The sequence below is a fragment of the Procambarus clarkii genome, chromosome 86, assembly GCF_040958095.1.
Source record: "Procambarus clarkii isolate CNS0578487 chromosome 86, FALCON_Pclarkii_2.0, whole genome shotgun sequence".
Lineage (NCBI taxonomy): Eukaryota > Metazoa > Arthropoda > Malacostraca > Decapoda > Cambaridae > Procambarus > Procambarus clarkii.
In genome coordinates this window covers 11,417,922-11,428,416 of record NC_091235.1, presented here as the reverse complement: position 1 = coordinate 11,428,416, position 10,495 = coordinate 11,417,922, and the positions used below count along the sequence as shown (strand labels likewise).

The 10,495-nt window shown below is 45.8% G+C and overlaps 1 protein-coding gene across 1 annotated transcript; it reads left to right on the top strand.

Annotated features, from left to right (window-relative positions):
- The first annotated feature begins 2,382 nt into the window (after window positions 1–2,382).
- On the top strand, window positions 2,383–6,531 carry LOC138358769 (uncharacterized). The gene is made up of 2 exons (XM_069316943.1): window positions 2,383–2,455; window positions 6,062–6,531. The coding sequence occupies exons 1-2, from the start codon at window positions 2,383–2,385 to the stop codon at window positions 6,529–6,531; spliced, it is 543 nt and encodes a 180-aa protein (XP_069173044.1).
- Window positions 6,532–10,495: the final 3,964 nt, after the last annotated feature.

Genomic DNA, 10,495 nt, shown 5'->3' with positions numbered 1-10,495 from the left:
CTCCCGGACCAAGTGTCCGCCCCACTCTCGTCTCTTGCTCTATATATAACCACCAGGAGTATATCCCTGGACATTACGGGCTATTCATGCCCGTGCCACCTCTTGGGTGGCTTAATCTTTATCAATCAATCAACGCTGGACACGAGAGGTTACGACCTCTCCGTAGGGTGCAGTCGCACCTCCACAGATCTCCAGTATCAGCTCTTGATACTGGTAATGGCTCAAAAGGGCCACCACTTACGGGCTATTCATGCCCGTGCCACCTTTTGGGTGGCTTAATCTTCATCAATCAATCAACGCTGGACAGACGGAAATGTGTATGAGGTAGTTAGCGTTGTATAAATGTATGCCTGTATGTATACCTCGTCTGTGCTTAGAATATCAGCTAAAAATTAATCCTTTGTGTGTGTGTGTGTGAGTATAGAAGGAGACATGCATGGCATGTCCTAGTTGATGAGAGAGGGGTGAGGATTGATTGATTGATAAAGATTAAGCCACCCAAAAGGTGGCACGGGCATGAATAGCCCGTAAGTGGTGGCCCTTTTGAGCCATTACCAGTATCAATAGATGATACTGGAGATCTGTGGAGGTGCTCCTGCACCCTGCGTGACGGGAGATGTCTCCCGGGGGTGGGGAGGTGTTAGGGATGAGGGGAGTGGTGCCTGATAGGGGTGAGGGAGGAGTGGGCAAGGGAGGGGGAAGGGAGGGGGAAGGGGGAAGGGAAGGGGGAAGGGAAGAGAGAAGGGAAGGGGGAAGGGAAGGGATGGAGGAAACGCCTGCAAGTCCCAGGTGAAAGAAAAAAGAAGTTTTCTGTTTCCGCCAGAGGATCCTGAAGGGTCAGGGCGGGGCACGGCTTCCTGGCCTCACCGTGTAGACGCCCCAGGGTCAGGGGGTGGAAGGGTGAGGGGTGGAAGGGTGGGGGGTGGAAGGGTGAGGGGTGGAAGGGTGGGGGGTGGAAGGGTGGGGGGTGGGAGGGTAAGGGGTGGAAGGGTGGGGGGTGGGAGGGTAAGGGACTCGAAGGGTGTGTGGGCGGTGATTGTTGTTTTAGATTCAGCTACTGGAAACAAAAAGTTCCCAGTAGCACGGGCTATGGCGAGCCCGTAGAGGACTTACCTGGCACAGGAGCGGGGCAAGTAGCACGGGATATGGTGAGCCCGTAGTGAACTTACCTGGCACAGGAGCGGGGCAAGTAGCATGGGCTATGGTGAGCCCGTAGCGGACTTACCTGGCACAGGAGCGGGGCAAGTAGCACGGGTTATGGTGAGCCCGTAGTGGACTTACCTGGTACAGGAGCGAGGCAAGTAGCACGGGCTATGGTGAGCCCGTGAAATGGCAGAGTGAGAAGGTCAGGGAGGGAAGGTCAGGGAGGAAAGGGCAGAGTAAGAAGGTCAAGGAGGGAAAGACCTCAACAACAGAACACAAATAATTACAGTGAGAGACATTGTTCTCTGGTGAGGTATTCTTGATGAGTCTCTGGTATACCTTGGGCCAGATTCACGAAGAAGTTACGCAAGTACTTACGAACGTGTACATCTTTCCTCAATCTTTAACGGCTTTGGTTACATTTATTAAACAGTTTACCATCATGAAAACTTCCCAATCAACTGTTGTTATTGTTATAAACAGCCTCCTGGTGCTTCGGAGCTCATTAACTGTTTAATAAATAAAAAACAAAAGCCGCGAAAGATTGAGAAAAGATGTACAGGTTCGTAAGTGCTTGCGTAACTGCTTCGTGACTCTGGCCCCTTGAGTGTATATCACACATACCAGGTATACCAGAGTGGTGGGATATACCAGCGTCGTCTCTCAAGAATCAGGTGTAGAAATAGCCTAAGTAACTCAATCCCTTTGAGACGTATTTCATTATCTTATTAAACTTAAACATTGACATTCAATCGACTTGAGAATGGTCCAGGACGGACCGAAACGTCGTCGTCCCTTCACCTTCTAGTGTGTGGTCTGGTCAACATACTTTAGCCACGTTATTGTGACTCATCGCCTGCATTGACTCAAGGTTCAGTACCGGAGCCTAAAGCACATTCCTAATCTACGTGAACGAGTTACTATAGGGATCAGATTCCTTCCTCTCAATGTTCACTGGTAATCACAAATTGTGAGTTGTGTAAACACGGCACAACACTACCAGAAATGCCATTCACTTGGGCTGTAGGAGACTCGAACCATTGACCCTACGTGTGTGAGGCCGATGCTCTATCGACCGAGCTATTAAGTAGTCTTAATAAGGAATAAGAACCGCGGAATCTCCTAGAGCTCAGATGAATGGAAATTTGATCTCCAAGGAAGTGTGGATAGCAATTTATACTACCAGAAACTCTCCTGTGGTGGCTACTAGAAATTAACTCAAGCACATGCAATGCAATGATGGTGGACGGTAAGATGATGATGCAGATGATGCTGGAAGTGTTGATGAAGGTGCTGATGAATGCGTGTATACGTGAGTGCGCTTGTGCGTGTGTCTCTAGACGTCAGTGCGCGCGCGTGTGTATTTACTATTTTTATTTACTATATGTGTCTGCAGAATTGACCTATTAGCTCTTGGACCACGCTTTTCTAACCAATCTATTTTTCCTCTATTATATCTACTACATGTATTTGTCTATAACACACTCACACACACACACACACACACACACACACACACACACACACACACACACACACACACACACACACACACACACACACACACACACACACACACACACACACACACACACACACACACACACACACACACACACACACACACACACACTGGGGGGGACCTCGTAGCCTGGTGGATAGCGCGCAGGATTCGTAATTCTGTGGCGCGGGTTCGATTCCCGCACGAGGCAGAAACAAATGGGCAAAGTTTCTTTCACCCTGAATGCCCCTGTTACCTAGCAGTAAATAGGTACCTGGGAGTTAGTCAGCTGTCACGGGCTGCTTCCTGGGGTGTGTGTGTGTGTGTGGTGTGGGGGAAAAAAAAAAAAAAAAAAGTAGTTAGTAAACAGTTGATTGACAGTTGAGAGGCGGGCCGAAAGAGCAAAGCTCAACCCCCGTAAAAACACAACTAGTAAACACAACTAGTAAACAGTAAACACACATGTATATCTGCTATACACATGTACATCTACTACATGTATTTGTCTATAACACACTCACACACACACACACACACACACACACACACACACACACACACACACACACACACACACACACACACACACACACACACACACACACCCACAGTGTATTGGTGTTTGAGTACCTGATTGAAGAAGGGTTATTGAACTCGAGAAGGGATACCGAAACCAAAAGGTTAGCATACCGAAAGGGAAACTATGAGGAGATAAGAAAATGCCTAGCAGATATAGCATGGGAAACAGAGCTCAGGGAAAAGACGGCCCAAGATATGATGGAATACATCACGCAAAAATGCAAGGATGCAGCAAACAAGTTTGTTCCAGTCCAAAAGGAAAACAGTGAAATGAAGATGAGAAACCCATGGTTTAATCAGATATGTAGGCTAGCTAAGCAGCAAAGTAAAAGGGCATGGAGAAACTATAGGAATAACAGGACACTGGAGAGCAGAGAAAGATACCAGAATGCCAGGAATGAATATGTTAGGATGAGAAGAGAGGCAGAAAGACAATACGAAAATGACATCGCAAGCAAGGCAAAGACTCAGCCTAAATTGCTGCATAGCCACATCAGGAGAAAAACAACAGTAAAGGAACAGGTTATGAAATTAAGGTTAGGGGCAGAAGGATTCACTACAAACGACAAGGAAGTGTGTGAGGAACTGAATAAGAAATTCCAGGAGGTCTTCACCTTGGAGCAAGGAGAAATCCCAGAGATAAGAGAGGGAATAGCTAACCAGGAACCACTGGAAGAGTTTGAGATTACCAGCGGGGAAGTAAGGAAGTGTTTACTAGAATTGGATGTGACAAAGGCTATAGGTCCAGATGGAATCTCCCCTTGGATACTAAAGGAAGGAGCAGAAGAACTGTGCCTCCCGCTCTCCATGGTGTATAACAAATCACTGGCAACAGGGGAACTGCCAGAAATTTGGAAAGCAGCTAACGTAGTCCCGATATACAAGAAAGGGATAGACAGGAGGCACTGAATTACAGACCAGTGTCCCTAACCTGCATACCATGCAAGTTGATGGAGAAGATTGTGCGAAGAAAGCTAGTGGAACATCTGGAGCGAAAGAACTTTGTAACACAGCATCAACATGGATTCAGGGATGGCAGGTCCTGCCTCACAGGGTTACTTGAATTCTACGACCAGGCAACAAAAATAAGGCAAGAAAGAGAAGGGTGGGCAGACTGCATATTTTTGGATTGTCAGAAAGCCTTTGACACAGTGCCACACAAGAGGCTAGTGAAAAAAACTGGAGATGCAGGCTGGAGTGAAAGGGAAGGTACTCCGTTGGATACAGGAGTACCTAAGTAACAGGAGACAACGAGTCAGTGTGAGGGGTGAGGTCTCAGATTGGCGAGACGTTACGAGTGGAGTACCGCAGGGGTCAGTCCTTGGACCTATACTGTTTCTGATATATGTAAATGATCTTCCAGAGGGTATAGAATCGTTTCTCTCAATGTTTGCCGATGATGCAAAAATTATGAGGAGGATTGAAACTGAGGACGATAGTAGGAGGCTACAAGATGACCTAGACAGACTGAGTGAATGGTCCAACAAATGGCTGTTGAAGTTCAACCCGAGTAAATGCAAAGTAATGAAACTAGGTGGTGGAAATAGGAGGCCAAACACAGGATACAGAATAGGAGATGAAGTACTTAATGAAACGAACAGAGAGAAAGATCTAGGAGTTGATATCACACCAAACCTGTCTCCTGAAGCCCACATAAAAAGAATAACGTCTGCGGCATATGCGAGGCTGGCTAACATCAGAACAGCGTTCAGGAACCTGTGTAAGGAATCATTCAGAATCTTGTACACCACATATGTAAGACCAATCCTGGAGTATGCGGCCCCAGCATGGAGCCCGTACCTTGTCAAGCACAAGACGAAGCTGGAAAAAGTCGAAAGGTATGCCACTAGACTAGTCCCAGAACTAAGAGGCATGAGTTACGAGGAAACGCTGCGGGAAATGCACCTTACGACACTGGAAGACAGAAGAGTAAGGGGAGACATGATCACAACCTACAAAATCCTCAGAGGAATCGACCGGGTAAACAAGGATAAACTATTCAACACTGGTGGGACGCGAACAAGGGGACACAGGTGGAAACTGAGTACTCACATGAGCCACAGAGACGTTAGAAGGAACTTTTTTAGTGTCAGAGTAGTTAGCGGATGGAATGCATTAGGCAGTGATGTGGTGGAGGCTGACTCCATACACAGTTTTAAATGTAGATATGATAGAGCCCAGTAGGCTCAGGAATCTGTACACCAGTTGATTGACAGTTGAGAGGCGGGACCAAAGAGCCAAAGCTCAACCCCCGCAAGCACAAATAGGTGAGTACAAATAGGTGAGTACACACACATACACACACACACACACACACACACACACACATCCCTAGAAAGCAGCCTGTAGCAGCTGTCGAATTCATAGAGTCTAACTGTCTACCATCAGGGTGAAAGAACTATGCCCATTTGTTTCCGCCTCGGCCCGGGAGTCGAAGCCGGGCCCCTTAGAATTACGACCCCTGATCGCTGTCCACTCAGCCGCGAGGCCCCTTGAGTGTGTGAGTGTGTGTGTACTCACCTAGCTGTGCTCACAGGGTCGAGCTAGGGTCCGAATTAATGAAATGATTCATTTCTCACAATTTAATCATATTTTCATTTACAACTTTAAATCAAATCAGCTTCCACGACTTCTCTAACCGATCCCACTAATTGAGAGTTTAACACTAAAAAAAAAGTTCTTCTGACATCTGTATGCGTGTGTGTGTGTGTGTGTGCATGCGAGAGTGGATGCACTCAAGTGTGGATGCTCGCAATAGCAAAATCATGAGACATGCCGAGAAATCTTTGGAAAAATGTGTCTTAAAGCGAGTTTGATCAAGCAAATTGTTGGTTCTAGGAGAAGGAGAAGGAAGAAGTGGAGTAGGAGACTTGAAGGGGAGACGTGGAGAACGTGAAATAGAAGCTAAGGAAGAGGAAACACTGAGGACCAGGATGGAGGAGGCTAGGAAGTTAATCCTTAGCATCTTGCTGCAGATGAAGATGGGAAAGATGGAGATGAAGATGGGAATGATGGAGATGAAGATGAGGATGCTGGAGATGAAGATGGGAATGATGGAGATGAAGATGAGGATGATGGAGATGAAGATGGGGATGTTTAAGATGGAGATGGGGATGCTGAAGATAGAGATGGGGATGCTGAAGATGGAGATGGGGATGCTGGAGATGAAGATGGGGATGCTGGAGATGAAGATAATGCTAGAGATGATGGAGGAATTGAAGGAATTGATGGAATTGATGATGCTTGAGACGATGCTGATGGAGATGATTCAGTTGATGACGATGATGCAAGAAAGCATGGAGTTGTAGATCATTGAGATTCATCAACAATTAAATCCCTCTAACTACCGTGAGAGAAAGTAGTAATTTGTGGAGGCAACAGAAAACGACAAACTGAAGGGGTGAGAACTAGTTTTACACATTACAAGTTTGTTTAAAATAAAAAATATGAAATAATCTACCTTAAATTTTCCTTGAAAATAATGCTCTGGGATCTTGTAGATCTTACAGCATCTTTGAAAAGATGCTGTAAGGACATCACTTGGATACTTTACATCTTATAAGTGAGAGTAATTCTCAAGGAGGTTTGAGATACAGGTATAGTCTCTACCGGAAGGAAAGCTGTATTATGCTTGGAATGTTCCTTCAGGCGATGTAGGTCTTGTTCTGTAATGCTTGAGAACGTAGTTGAGATGCTGCGTAATGAGATACGTGACGCAATGGGAAGTGGCTGGTGTAAGGGAATGAATGACTGCGTGTAGTAGCTGGTGTAAGGGAATGAATGACTGCGTGTAGTGGCTGGTGTAAGGGAATGAATGACTTCGTGTAGTGGCTGGTGTAAGGGAATGAATGACTGCGTGTAGTGGCTGGTGTAAGGGAATGTATGACTTCGTGTAGTGGCTGGTGTAAGGGAATGTATGACTTCGTGTAGTGGCTGGTGTAAGGGAATGTATGACTTCGTGTAGTGGCTGGTGTAAGGGAATGAATGACTGCGTGTAGTGGCTGGTGTAAGGGAATGTATGACTGCCTGTAGTGGCTGGTGTAAGGGAATGTATGACTTCGTGTAGTGGCTGGTGTAAGGGAATGTATGACTTCGTGTAGTGGCTGGTGTAAGGGAATGAATGACTGCGTGTAGTGGCTGGTGTAATGGAATGAATGACTGCGTGTAGTGGCTGGTGTAAGGGAATGTATGACTGCGTATAGTGGCTGGTGTAGGGGAATGAATGACTGCGTATAGTGGCTGGTGTAAGGGAATGTATGACTGCGTATAGTGGCTGGTGTAGGGGAATGAATGACTTCGTGTAGTGGCTGGTGTAAGGGAATGTATGACTGCGTATAGTGGCTGGTGTAGGGGAATGAATGACTGCGTGTAGTGGCTGGTGTAAGGGAATGAATGACTGCGTAGTGGCTGGTGTAAGGGAATGAATGACTGCGTGTAGTGGCTGGTGTAGGGGAATGAATGACTGCGTAGTGGCTGGTGTAGGGGAATGAATGACTGCGTGTAGTGGCTGGTGTAAGGGAATGAATGACTGCGTAGTGGCTGGTGTAGGGGAATGTATGACGCAAAGCGTAGTAACTGGCGTAAGACAAACCCGTGTCTCCAGGACCTCGCCTTAACTACATCAGTAAAGCTGAATTGGGCAATTGACCTCAGAGGAACAGTTATGACTCCAATTAGGGGGTTGGAGTCATAACTACTTCAACCTTCAGTGTTAAATAATTATGTGGTAGTTGGAACATTCTATACAACGATGTATTATAGATCTCCCCCCCCCCCTCAAATGTACAATTGCAGTACAGAATGATAAATAACAAGAAGCAAATGTTACAAATAGTGCCTTTGGCTTCAAAGGTGCAGTTCCACTGCATACACTCAGTAACTTTGCATTTTTGAATGCAAAGCAACCGCTCTACTTTACAATGAGCAACCAAGAATGGTTATCAACCGATCAAGATAACCTCAAGATATCATGTTACAACATACACACACCAGATATACACCGAGTAAGAATGAATGAGAAGCATGATATATCACGCATCAGACACGTACGGGCTGCAACAGGGATGCTGATTAAAGATAAACACACGAGATGTAAAAACACCTTGACCCCAAGATCTACGTGTGTGAAGCTGAGTAACTCGGGTGTGTGGAGTGACTCCTTTGACGTCTGATAAAAACCTTTTGTGCCCTCTGTAATCCTCTTTTTGCGCTACGGCTCACAGGATGAGTATAGGGTGCACAATAAACTAACCGCCTCCAGCGACAAGAAACAATGGTGAACACTGACTGACCTCCTGAGAGAACAGAGAAATAGTGAGAGAATAGAAACAAAGAAGAGAGAGAATAATAAGAGACATCAGAAGATGAAAGTCGAGAGAAGAATGGCAATGGAGAGAATAATCAACAGGAATAAAAGACACAGAAGCAAACGAAAATAGAAAGAGGGAGATAGAAGTTGAAAATAATAAAAACTGAGAGAAATGGTAGAGTTCAAGATGATTCATAATGTCGTAAGAGAGAGAGAGAGAGAGAGAGAGAGAGAGAGAGAGAGAGAGAGAGAGAGAGAGAGAGAGAGAGAGAGAGAGGAAGAGAGAGAGAGAGAGAGAGAGAGAGAGAGAGAGAGAGAGAGAGAGAGAGAGAGAGGAAGAGAGAGAGAGAGAGAGAGAGAGAGAGAGAGAGAGAGAGAGAGAGAGAGAGAGAGAGAGAGAGAGAGAGAGAGAGAGAGAGAGGAAGGAAGAGGAAGAGATGAACTAAAGACCTTTATACACTTTTCAGCTTATCAATCTTGAGTATTCCCCCCCTCCCTTCCCCCTCCTTTCCTCTTCCCCCATTCATTCTTTTTTTATCGTCATTTATGTATTTTTCTTTTGTATTATCATCGTCCTCATCTCCTGAGTGTGTTTCTACTCACACTGTTTGCTTATGTCCTTACCTGTATTTACCCTGGAGAATGGTGTCTCATTCATGTTATCATAGATGGCGCTGTTCGTCTGAAATTTCTTTGTCATTATAAGCACTTGTCGTTAACACTTATCGTTGTGGAGGCCTGGTCGAGGACCGGGCCGCGGGGACACTAAAAAGCCCCGAAACCATCTCATCTCAAGATAACATTTGCTGCTCGGTCGCGAGGCCTGGTGTTTAGCTCGTCCTTAAAGTGATTCAGAGGTCGGCTTAAAATCTGAGATTTTTTTGTTTTAAAGGAGAGATTGGTAGGGGGGCTTATGTGTGTACTCACCTTGTTGTGCTTGCGGGGAAAAGGGGGTTGAGCTCTGGCTCTTTGGTCCCGTCTTGGCTCTTTGGTGTTTGTGTGAGTGTGTAGAAGATATTGTCAGAAGGGATGTACAGTTGTACCCTCTGTTTATCTATCGCTGACAGACAGATAGAAGACCTCTCCCCTCTTCTCCCTCTTCATCCCTCCTTCACCCTCTTCCTCCCCTACACCCTCTTTCCCCCTACACCCTCTACCCCCCCCCTACACCCCTGAGGCTGTGCACAAGCCCCTATCATGTTGTTTATACCACCTCACGTACACAGGAAATGCCTCATCTCAAGACTTCTTTCAAGGATGATCTCAGCATCCCTGCCTCAAGAAGATGCTTGACTGAACATCGGTTTGCAACTGAATGGTCCCAGGTTCGACTCTCGGGCAGGAGAAGACGCTTGGATACGTCTCGATCCTTACAGCTAAAGCTTCTGGTCAGCTGATAGTAAATTGGTCATTATCCTAGGAGAGGTCAGTCATTGGAGACTTGTGGGCAACAATGAAAAACAGATGAGTTAGAGGATACGTGATCACGACCTACAAAATTCTCGGAGGAATTGGCAGGGTAGATAAAGACAAACTATTTAGCACAGATAATCTACACACTAGCATGGGGACAACGTTGGAATCTTAGTACCAAAATGAGTTACAGAGACCTTTTTTTAGATTTTTATTTTCAGCGTAGGAGTAACTAATAAATTAAATACATTGGGCAGTGATGTGGTGGAGCCAGACTTCATACATAGTTTCAAATGTAGATACGACAAAGCCAACAGGCCCAGGAACCTATACACCAATTGAGTGACAATTGGGAGGCGGGACCATATAGCCAAAACTCAACCCCCGGCAAGCACACCTAGGTGAGTACAACTAGGTGAGTCCACACTATGCCGACACCATTGAAAATTATACGTTGTTCTTAAGACAAGTCGTTATCTGTTATTTTTGCTCCTTATACAGCTACTCCTTACACCACGTGGTATCGTTCACTGTACAATTGTGCCATTATA

What these genes read in the sequence shown, in the direction of transcription:
- LOC138358769 (XM_069316943.1), top strand. Translation starts at nt 2,383, where the DNA reads ATGGTGGACGGTAAGATGATGATGCAGATGATGCTGGAAGTGTTGATG. An exon ending in GCTGATGAATGCGTGTATAC is followed by an intron (nt 2,456 to 6,061) that starts GTGAGTGCGCTT and finishes TGTTGGTTCTAG; the next exon opens with GAGAAGGAGAAGGAAGAAGT.